Below are 10,681 nucleotides of genomic sequence, written 5' to 3'. Positions count from 1 at the left end.
AACCTTTTGGGAGCACTTACTGGGTTCCAGGCACCTGCTGAGCTCTTTGCATGTGTCTCATGATGCTCTTACTCATCTAAAGGCTCCACGACATCATCTGTGATTGGTCCCATTTCACAGATGAGGATACCGAGGTGCAGAGGGTTCAAGTAATTGGCCCAAGGTCCCAAAGTGATAAAGCCGGGTTTGGATCCAGGCAGGCCCACTCCACTGCCTACATGTGGTGGGGTCTTTTCTGCTACGGAACGTGTGTAAAGGAAGGCACATGACATAACTGACGAGCAATGTGGTTTTAGTTGTTACAGTTACACAGGCTGGGCAGGGGGAAGGGGGATGGGGGAGGGTGTGAGTTGTGGCCCAGGGTCCTGGGAGCGCCAGGTCCCGAAGGTGCAGCCCTGGGAACAGCGGCGAGGTGGCACCAGGCTGAACAGGCTTCTTCTGGATGTGTGGTCCAGGCTGGGAGCTGGGAGTCTGGTACTCATTTTAGGGGACTCCACGAGGAGCCCTCCACAGGGCGGGTAGGCTCTGGAAGCCCTTCCTCAGGCCTCAGGGGGGTTATGCTCTAGTCCAGGGATGGCAGCCCCAGGGTCAGGGGCCCGGCCTTGGTGGTGTCCATCGGTTTGACGTGCAGTTCAGTGATCACAGCCTGGGGACTGGGTCCAGCCCAGCCAACCGGGCAACTCAGCGCCCAGCTCCTTCCTGTGCTGCTGGGGTGGTTGGGGCAGGGAGGGCCTCGCGATGTCAGGTCACCATGCAACAGATCCGGGTAACTCTCCTCCAGAAGTTGCGACTGCGGCTGCTGAGGGCCACCTTGGCCGCCTCCTGGAAGACCGCGTGGACGTTTTCTTGGAGCAGGGCTGAGCACTCGAGGTAGGCCACTGCGCCCACGGACCTCGCCATCTCCTGGCCCTAAGAGAGAGAGTGGATGGGGCTGCCTTGAGGTGGGGGCCTCTGGGGGGCCTCACGTCCTGCCTCCCCATAGCCCCCTTGGCCATCTTAGGGAGTCTCCAGGACAAAAGTGGAAGGTGAGTTTTCCAGGACACCCACAGCTCCTCCCTCCTGGCTTGACCAAGCACTCTCATGGCTTTATTGGGTTTCCTGCCTCAGTTCCAGGATGGGTCCCTGCCTCTCAAGGCACCAACTAACCCACTTCCCAGGCATGTAGCAGAGCAGGGCCTGTGACCTGAAGAGCTGGGGTTCCTCTCCAGGCCTCAGCTTCCCTATCTGTGAAGTGGGTGGGTAGGATTATCTGAATGGGCACACCATTTGCTCTCCCTTCCATAGGCAGAACCTTCTAGAATATTCTAGGTACCACTTCCAAGCCCAGACCATTCCAAGATGACCCCTATCCCGACCCCCTGAGTGTGATGGATGCCTCTTGCTGCTGAGAGGCTGGGCAGGATCAGCATACCCTGAAGGTCCCCCTCCCAGGACCAGCCTCCCACCCCTGGGCTGGGTTTCCTACCCTGTGGTAGGTCACAGGCTCCAACCTATTTTTCCGCAGCTTCTTCACCAGCGACTTGTCCTTGCGCAGGTCAGTCTTGCAGCCCACGACAACGATGGGCACCTTCTTGCAGAAGTGGTTCACCTCTGGGTACCACTGCGGGGAGGGTGGCAGTGCGTGTGTGTGTGTTAGCCATCGGGATTGCTGTCCCTCTCCGCAGCTGGGGAGAAAGGGACACCCTCTCGCTCCCCCGGCGGACTCCAGCAATGATAATCAGCACAGCGAACATTTAGGGAGAATTACTCTGAGCCAGGCTCTAAGACTTTACGTGTATGAACCCTTCGATGCCCCAAGTCCCTACGAAGCAAGTTCCGTCATCAATCCCATTGTACAGATGCAGTAACTGAGGCTCGGAGAGGTCACATAACTTGGCCCTGGTCACACAACTGGAAGTGGCAGGATTTGAGCCCAGAGGCTGGGGCCCAGAGCCCTGCTCCCGCCTGGTCTAGAATCCTGCCACTTTGCAAGGTAAGGGCTCCCAGGACCTCCTCCCAACTGGGTAAAATATATAAAGAAATAAGTCATCCTTTAAAAATAAAGCAGCTCACAAAATGGCTGCAGCAGCTGTTTGCCTGTTGGAGGGAACACTCCTATTCTGTGTCAGCTGCTCTTTGGAATGTGAGGCTCTGGGGCCTGGTTATTGCAGCCTGGACAACAACTGGGGAGTCTAGAATCCGGAGACAGGGGATTTAGATCTCCAGGAGTGCATGCCTACTCAGTTTGTCTGTTCAGAAAAAATTGGCATCAAACCGTCTGGCTCCCGGAGCCAGATGGGGCCTGGGTGGGGTCCTGGGCTGACTCCCCATACTTCAACCCCTCCACAAAACTGTGCCTGATCACGGTCTCCCATGTGACTTCACCTGCTAAATCCAGTACCGATTCCTCAGCCTGGCACCAGGAAGGGACCCCTCCCCCTCTACAGCCTGGTGGGCACTTTGCCCTGGGACCCAGCTCTCTGCTTCTCTCCAGGTGACCTTCCCGCGTCCAAGGCTCTTCCCCCCTAGCAGTTCCTAAATGGATCTGCCCAGCCCAGCCTGGCCCTCTCCTGGAAGCTGCGGACTCAGACCTCCGTGTCTACCTGGCCCTCCACTGTGATGTCCGACAGGCCCCCATCTCCCACCTCCCTAGCCCCCACTTGCTCCTTCTCATCTTGGGAAATGGCAAGACTGCCTTCCACTTGCTCTGGTCAAAACCTCTCTCCCACTCCCAGCCTGGGGATAATCCTACTATTGGCTCCATCAGGTTAGGGGGAGTAGACGGGTGAGTGGGCAGAAGTGCCCAGAACAGTGCTTGGCACAAGGTAAGTTCTCCATAAATATTACCATCAGTGTTGGGGTTAACGTTACTCACGCCGTCACCAGCTGTGCTCTGAGGAACCCTAGCGCACGAAGTTTGTATGCCATTCGCATGGCAGCAGGGGGGCAGGAGCAGAACAACTCAAGGGACCACATCCCTGACACTGTGGGCAGTGAGCAGCCTTGGGAAGGCCTGGCATCTTGGGGGGCTGGGGGGCATCTTGGGGGGCTGCCGAAAGCCAGCAGTCACACAGAAAGGGGCTGAGAGCTGCTGGAGGCGGACGGTGCTTGCAACCTCGGGCAGGCCCAGGCTGGGGAGATGCGGGGGCCTCTGGGTCACCCAGCATTCTCAGGTAGGTCATGGTGGAAAGAGCCACAGAGTTCTGAGTCCAGACCCTGCCACCAAATCCCTATGGGACCTCTGGCAAGTTGCTGCCCCTGTTCTGGGCCTCAGTTTCCCCATATATACACCAAAGGTGCTGGATTCACTGTCATCCAGGGCCTGCCACGCTCTGACAGGCTGCGGAGTCAAGGGTGGGGACAGAGCAGAGTGGCCTGGCTATGAGGGCTGTACCTCCCCCGCCCCCTGGTACCTACCCGGTTAAAGATGTTGTCAAAGCTGTGTGGGCTGGTGACATCGAAGCAGAGGAGCAGGACACTGGCGTCAGGGTAGAAGAGGGGCCGCAGGCGGTCATAGTCAACTTGCCCTGGGGAGGGGTGGGAGATCCCTTCAGATCTCCCCCAACACCAGGAGGTCATCCCAGCAGATGGGGGAGCCCGGAACAGGGCCTGGTTTGTGCCTCGTGGTCTGATACAAATGTGGGGCTTAGGTGGCCACTCCACACGAACGCTCCCCCCGGGCAGTGTTCCCCTGGCTTGCCTGTGGGCTGTGTTAGCCCTGGTCTGGGTAAGACCACTTGCTGAGAGAGCCCTGCTCTGGAAGGAATGGGGGACAAGGCAGAGGCCCAGGCTGCAGGGACTGGGGCCATCAGTCCGAAGCCTGCTCTGCCCTGGGCTTGGGGGGTGAGAAGTAGGAAGCAGGGAGGACCCTGGACAAAGGCCCCTTAACCTCTGCATGGTCAGGGGGCTGCTGGGATACCCTGGGGTGAGCTTTCAGCTCTGGTGTGAATTTGACTGAACCCTATGTGGGTAAGGTCAGGAAGCTGGAGGGCAGAGGTCAAGATCAGGCAGATCTTACAGAAGCTAAAGCCAGGGTGGGATGCTTAGGAGGCCAGGAATAGTTCATCCCATGAGAGAAAAGAGCTCTGGACTCCCCTTGTCTCCGGGACACAGTTGGCTACCCTCTGTTGGGGGAAGCAGGAGCAAAGAAGGTTCAGGTTCCTGGGGACCCTAATCCTGGCCAACACCTGTCCCTTGGAGATCGGTGAGATTGGCTGGGCCTCTCTGGTTCAGAAGGAAGGGAGCAGGGCGTGGCTCCTGGGCATGTGGGGCCCCTCCTCCCACGTGCCCCTCCTGCAGCCCCGCACACCCACCTGCTGTGTCCCAGATTTGGAGGTTCAAGGGTTTGCCCTTCATCTGCAGATTAACGGTGAGCCGCTCAAACACAGTGGGGGTGTAGCTCTGAGGAAGAAGGGGGCAAGGCGGAGGCTGTGAGGACAGCTGCTGAAGCAGGGTGGGCCCCGGTGCCCAGGCCAGAGCCCACGAATGCCTGCAGCACTGCCCCGGCTTTGGGAGCCTGACAGTCTGAGGGAGGGACTTTCTGGGAAGCAGGTGGCCAGTGGGGGTGAGGCCTGGGGCTGCCGCCTCCTAGCTATTTGCCCCAGCACGGCACGGAACCTCCGCGGCCTTCTCGACTGTAAAGTGGGAATATGGAAAGTGCCTACCGCAGCGTGCTGCTGTAAGGATTCAGCGAGAAGCTCGGTGCAGGGCCTGGCACAAACTACGCACTACCGTTATTTTTATCTTTGTCCCCCTGGATGGGGGACTGTCCCATTTCTGAGCCTTCCTTCATGCTGTCCCCTCCTCCTGGAATGACATTAGCCTACATTTGTTCGTTTGATTGTTCATTCATTCATTCATATACTCATACAGTAAACACTGGCAACCTTCTCTAGTTCTGGATACTGGGGAGCGAGTAATAAACAAGGCTCACTGCCTGCTTTGGGGAGCTTGTAGCTTTTGGGGGGGTCCCTGCTTTGCCTCTCAACCTCTCATAATCCAACCAAGACCCCTACCCCATGCCACCTCCCCCAGGAAGCCCTTCTGGATCCCTTCCCACGTTCTCTCCATTTCTGCCTTTCTTATCAGCCCTGTCTGGCGTCTGGAGGAAGGCATTCGGACCACAAGCCCCTCCACCCCAGGCCTAGAGCCTGAGTGCACACCCTCGCCGTAAAGGCTGGGTGAATGGAAACAGGGTGGGTTTTGTACACAGACAAAATGCAGGAATGAGAAGGGGGAATGTGTACAGATGGGGTCTGGGCAAAAGGTGAGGAGGTTTTCAAAACTCGACCACAACCCAAGCCCTCTGCTGGAGTGGCATGCTGGACCAGCTGCAGCTTGGGTCCCCAAGCCTCGCTCACTCGCTCAGGGTTGGTCCGGGGGTGAGGGGGGATACAGCATGGGGAGACCCTGGCTGCCCGTCCTCCCCACTTCCTAGGCCAGGTGGGGCCCGCTCCTGCCTTGACTCAGGCCTGTCTGCCTGCCTGCCCACCCGCTGGCACTCTGACGCAGGCCCTGGGCTGCTGGGAGGGGCAGCCCCTCAGTGGTAGTCAGTGCGGTCCTCCAGGCCACTTGGGAAGGTACAGCGGGAGGGTGGGGAAAAAGGTGAGTCCCAGAATGGGCCGATAGAGAAGTCAAGGATGGCCCTGGGATAGGGGTTCCATCCGCCCTGGACTCTCGCCACCTGCCACTCGCTCTACTAGTAGATACCAAGGGATCCGCCTATGTCCCCAGCATCCAGCCTGCCCAGGGCCCCTCCCCTCAGGTCCTTTGCCTGGCGGGAGACAGTGTGACATGGTGGCTAGAGCACTGGCTTTGGACTCAGATGCTCCTGGCTTAGGACCGGCTCTGGCCCTCACCAGCTGTGTGACCTTGTGCCTGTCCCCTGACTGGTTAAAGGTGAAGAGTGTCCCTTTACAGGGTGATAGGGGAGACACCGGCTGGCAGGTGAAGCCCAGCATAGATGCCTACTGCTTAGAAAGCAGGTCGCCAGGGGCAGTGTCCACGCCAGCTGCTGTCCATTCCTCCAGGTGGTGTGCCCTGCCCCAGCCTGTCACCGTGGAAGGGACTGACACCTGCTGAGCTTCCACTCACCCACCTCCCACCTGTGGCAGGACCCCTCCTGATCTGAGGTGGAAGGCAGCCGGCCATGAAGCCCTGGGGAGACACGTGTCAGTACTTTGTAAACGCCTGTGGAGATGACACTGTCATCCCCATTTTCTAGGGACCTACTGTGCATGGCCCTCCACCTGTCCTGTCTCTGATCCCTGCAACCTCAGGAAGCACTATTCCCATTTTCCTGATGATGACAGAGCTGGGAAGTGACTTGCCCAATATAACACACTGGACAGCAGGTTAAGGATGGAGCCCGGTCTTTCTGGCTCAAGAGGCCAGGCTCTGTCCCAGGCCACTGGCCTCTCCTGAGGTCACCGACTCTCTAGCCCCTGGTATCAGGAGTGGGCAGGAAAGCCCCATTCCAGGCTGTGTGGCTGGGTTGCTGCTGTGGCTTGTAACTGGCACAACCCCCCCTCCCACTCTAGACTTTGTTTACACCTTCTGTTGTGTTCTTTGAACCATCAGGCAGGGTCAACTCTGACCAGTTAAGTGTCTAATCTTATCTGTTGAGCTGTCCTTAGCCAGAAAGGCAGGGCCAGGTCTGAGCCAGACCAGGGCAGAGGTGACTCAGGCCTGGGTCTGCCCTCACAGGGCTCACAGACAAGACAGATGGATCATTACAGGATGGGGGGACATAGTTCAAGAAAGGAGAGTCAGAGGTTTCACACCCATGAGAGCCCCTGTGCTGACCAGGAGGGACTGAGCTGGTTCTGGAAGGCAGGGCTGGTCCTCCCTGCCCCCTCCCCCTCCCACTCTTCTGTGAGACCCCTGGGCTTTGGGATGGTTGCTGATCCAAATGTCAGCCAGCTTGGACTTCCCTCTATCTCAGGAGCTTTCTCTACTCTGGTCCCTTGCTCTGAACCCGAGGCTGGGCCACAACCAGACAAGGGTCACTGAGGCCCCTTCAAATCCCAGCCTACTGTCTGCTCTTTGGGGGACTGGAGGTCGTCTAGCTGCTGGTCCCCTGAGCTTGGAGGCCTGCCAGGAGGAGGAGTCTAAGGGCCGGAGCAGAAGGCTGGTCTGGCAGGCAGAGCACTGGGGACTGTGGAGAGTGTCCTGGTCAGGGGCGGGGAAATCTGGGCTCTTGACCTGCATTGCCACTGCTGGGCCGTGCTCCCCCAGGCAAGGCTGTCTGTCTAGATTCAGTTTTCCCACCCGTAAAATGAGGCCTTTCTGGTGCTCGGAACTTGTAGTTCTTTTAAAAGAAGAGCTCTTTCTTGTGCCTGGAGGTAGAGGGGTCCTCAAACAGATGAGGAGCCTAGACAAGGACAGGTCTATCTCCCTGGTGACAAGCATGTCCTCCCTTCCTCTGCCTAGCCCCAGCCTGCCCTTCAAAACACACATTCCATCAACTTCCAGATGCCCATTTCCATGTTGCAACCTCTCTGGAATCAGGATGAGCCTTGCTATCAAGGATGTCTCGGAGCTCGGGACACCCCTCCCAGCCGGTCTCCTGGACCCTGGCTGGCCTGGTCCCTCTCCCCACCATGCCATAATTGTTGGGTTCCCTTGGGTAGCATCTGGGGGCCCAGAAACTTCTCCTACCCAACTTAAAAAAAAATGTGACTGGCCAGAGGAGGTGACGTCAGCTCCATAAGCCACAAAGCAAGAGTTGGCTCAATGCTGCCACAGTGGAAAGGACGGTCTGACACTGTTAGGAGGCCTAGCCTCTCCTGCTTCCCCCATTGGACTCCCCAGGGCCCACATGAGCCCGGGGGTTTGGAGGATGATGTGACAGGCAGGAGGGAGCTGAGATGCTGGAAGCAAACCCACAGACTCCCAAAACTGGGCTGAGAGGCGGCAGGGTGAGGGGGCCCATCCTGGTGCCTGGGAGCCACCTGGACAGTCTGAGCATGGCAGTGAAGGACTGCTGGCCAACGTGCCCAGAGCGTCTGGGACATGCCAGGTGCACATGCGCTGTCTCAGCCTTACCCTAACTCCACCTCACCACCACTCTTGGGTCTCCCGCCCTCTGAGGTTGTGTGAGGGAATGGAGGCTCAGAGAGGCTAAGCAAAGTACTGAGGGCCACACAGGTTGTCAGAGGAGAGTTGAGGTGCCAACCAAGCTATCTGACTTGAGTCTGGTGTGCTCTGAGCCTCCACAACAGAGCCCGCCAAAGGTCCCCTGTACATGCAAGAGCTGGTGAAGAGATGTTTCCCAAATTTCAGTGAGCCCTTCCTGCTGCAGACTCAGAATGGAGCCCTTGACCTGTATCAACCCACTCTTCACAGTGACCCTGGAAGGTGGGCACCATCCTTATTCCTATTATGTGGTCAAGAAAACAGGCACAGAGAGGGTAGGGGACTTGCCCAAGGGCACACGGCTTTAAGTGGCAAAGTCATGACTCGAACCCTGGCTCCAGTGTCCTCAGTCCCTCCCAGCCATGCTGGGTCACCAAGTGATCTCTTAGGATCTGCACGGTACCGAGGTTGCCTAAGTCGGTCCCTGTGACCTCTCCCAGGGAGGTGCCATTCTTGCCACTTTACAGATGATACCACTGAGGCCCTCGCTCCCGATGACAGAGCGAGAACTGCCTTTGAGCCCACACTCCGCTGGGAGACCCCTTGGCGAGCCAGGTGGGCGCCCCGGGGCGCGCGTGCGGAATCCGACCGGGCCGCCGAGCGCGCGTGGCAGGGCCGGGGGCGCGGGGCCCGGAGGGGGCTGGCACTCACCTCGGGGAAGGCCCCCTCGGCGAAGACCATCAGCAGCGACGTCTTCCCGCAGCCGCCGTCGCCGACCAGGACCACCTTGACGGACCGCGCGCCCGGCGGCGCCTCGGCGCCCGCGGCCTGGGCCGCCTTCATCGCGGGCGGGCGGGCGAGCAGGCGGGCGGGCAGCGGCGCGGGGCGGCCGGCGGGGCAGGAATGTGGAAGGGGCGGGGCGGCGGGAGGAAGTGCGCGCCGGGCGGCCGGGGGCGGGGGCGCGGGGCCAGGTGAGAGCCCGGGGGCGTGGCGAGCGGCGGGGTGGCCCCTGCGCTCCCGTCTCGCTCGGCCTCTCGGGAAGCCCTCCCCGAGCCCCTACTGAGGGCGGGCGCCTCTGGCACAGGACCGGGTCCCGCGCTCAGCCTGCGTCCTCGGGAGGGCGTGCGGGTCCGATGGGGAGAAGACAAGGAGCCGGACGATGACAGTGTGTTGGGGGGGAGGGTGGAAGGGGAAAGAGGAGGCACCTGGCCCACTTGTCCTGGGAGGAAGGAGGTGAGGGTCAGCCAGGTGAGCCTACCAGCTTTGTAGGGACAAGAACTGGGTCCCTGGTGCCCAGCGCCGGTCGGCCCCGAACAAGAGCCGGTGACTTTAGGTGAATGAATGGATGCAAGAAGGAACGAATGTGCATTTCCCCCAGGGCTCGGAAATCAGAGCCCACCACAATCCTCCCTCCAGATGTGTAAGGCCAGGCGGGAAGGGGGTGACCCGGGCATGCCCTTATAGGTCAGTTGCTAGCACTGCCAGCCTGCCCTGCCCTGCCCCAGACAGCACCAGGAAGTTTCCATGCAGGTGGGTCAGTGACCACCTGTCTCACCTCTGGCTGAGGCATCATCTAAGGAAAGTGAGGGAACCTTCCACCAATAAATTGTTTAAAGCGGGATCTGGTGCACGGTTGGTGCATGTGTTAGTGATCCTTACTATTTAACCAATACTGATGCCCAAGGGCCTGGGGACCCAAACCCTTCAAGATGAAGTCCCTAGCTTGAGAAGCTCACGTCTAGAATGGGAGGCAGGCAGGAATTGGTATGGTAAGAGCTTCAACAGAGGTTGGGACAGGCAGTGGGACAGGAGTAGGGAAGAGGGGCTGGCTCCTTTCCTGGGGGGGGGGGGGTGGTTAGGGATCAGGAAACCCTTCTGAGGGGAGGGGCCAGAGTCTTGAAGAGGACGTGAAACAGTTAAATGGGGGAGGGAGAAAGGTGGTCCAAACTGAGGGAGCAGCAGAGGCAAAGCATGGAGGCAAGAGAGAGGGGGTACTTTGAGGGGGTGTTGTGGTCCTTCCCTGTGATGGAAGGGGAGCTCAGGTTGGGGAGCTGGTGCCAGGAGAGGCTGAGGTTCAAACAGGGGATGGAGAGTGGAGCATTTTGGATGCTGGGAATATATACAGAACTGAACTGAATTGAAATCTTTTGAAAATGGGCACAAGGTTCTCCCTAGATCCTGGACTGAGTGTTTTCAGTGAAGCTCAAAGGAGTAGACAGTAGAAGCTTTGGGTTTCACACACCCTTCCCCATGCAGGTCGTGTTGTCATCCCTCGTGGAGTTCAAAGTTGGGCAGGTGGAAAAGCACTCTCAACCCGCGTTGAACCTCACTGTGGACCAGGAGGGGCAGGAGTCACTGTCCCCATTGCAAAGACGCAGAGCCCAGAACCCTGACTCCTCTTCCAAGCTCAGCCAGGGCCACAAGCAGCGGGAGGAATGGAGCCTCCTGTGGATGGAGGGAGCATCTCATGACACCCCCACCCTTTAAGGTGCTCTTTCCTCCTCGAAACTGCCGAAGGGCTGAGCAATGACTTGGCACTGAGCCGGGTGCGTAGACACCGAGCAGGGCTCCCCGCCCCAAGGAGTGGTGGGGAGGGGCCCCGTCCCCCAAGGATCAGCTGTCAGCT

General features: G+C 59.0%; 1 protein-coding gene across 1 annotated transcript; it reads right to left on the bottom strand.

Annotated features, from left to right (window-relative positions):
* Positions 1–281: 281 nt before the first annotated feature.
* On the bottom strand, positions 282–8,911 carry RHOD (ras homolog family member D). The gene is made up of 5 exons (XM_026483088.3): positions 8,767–8,911; positions 4,293–4,380; positions 3,397–3,506; positions 1,466–1,600; positions 282–909 (listed from the first exon to the last, which is right to left on the bottom strand). The coding sequence occupies exons 1-5, from the start codon at positions 8,896–8,898 to the stop codon at positions 742–744; spliced, it is 633 nt and encodes a 210-aa protein (XP_026338873.1). The 5' UTR covers positions 8,899–8,911; the 3' UTR covers positions 282–741.
* Positions 8,912–10,681: the final 1,770 nt, after the last annotated feature.

The sequence above is a fragment of the Ursus arctos genome, unplaced genomic scaffold (assembly GCF_023065955.2).
Source record: "Ursus arctos isolate Adak ecotype North America unplaced genomic scaffold, UrsArc2.0 scaffold_23, whole genome shotgun sequence".
Taxonomy (NCBI): Eukaryota; Metazoa; Chordata; class Mammalia; order Carnivora; family Ursidae; genus Ursus; species Ursus arctos.
Note: the sequence above shows the minus strand (reverse complement) of the source record. Positions and strands in the feature narration are given on the sequence as shown.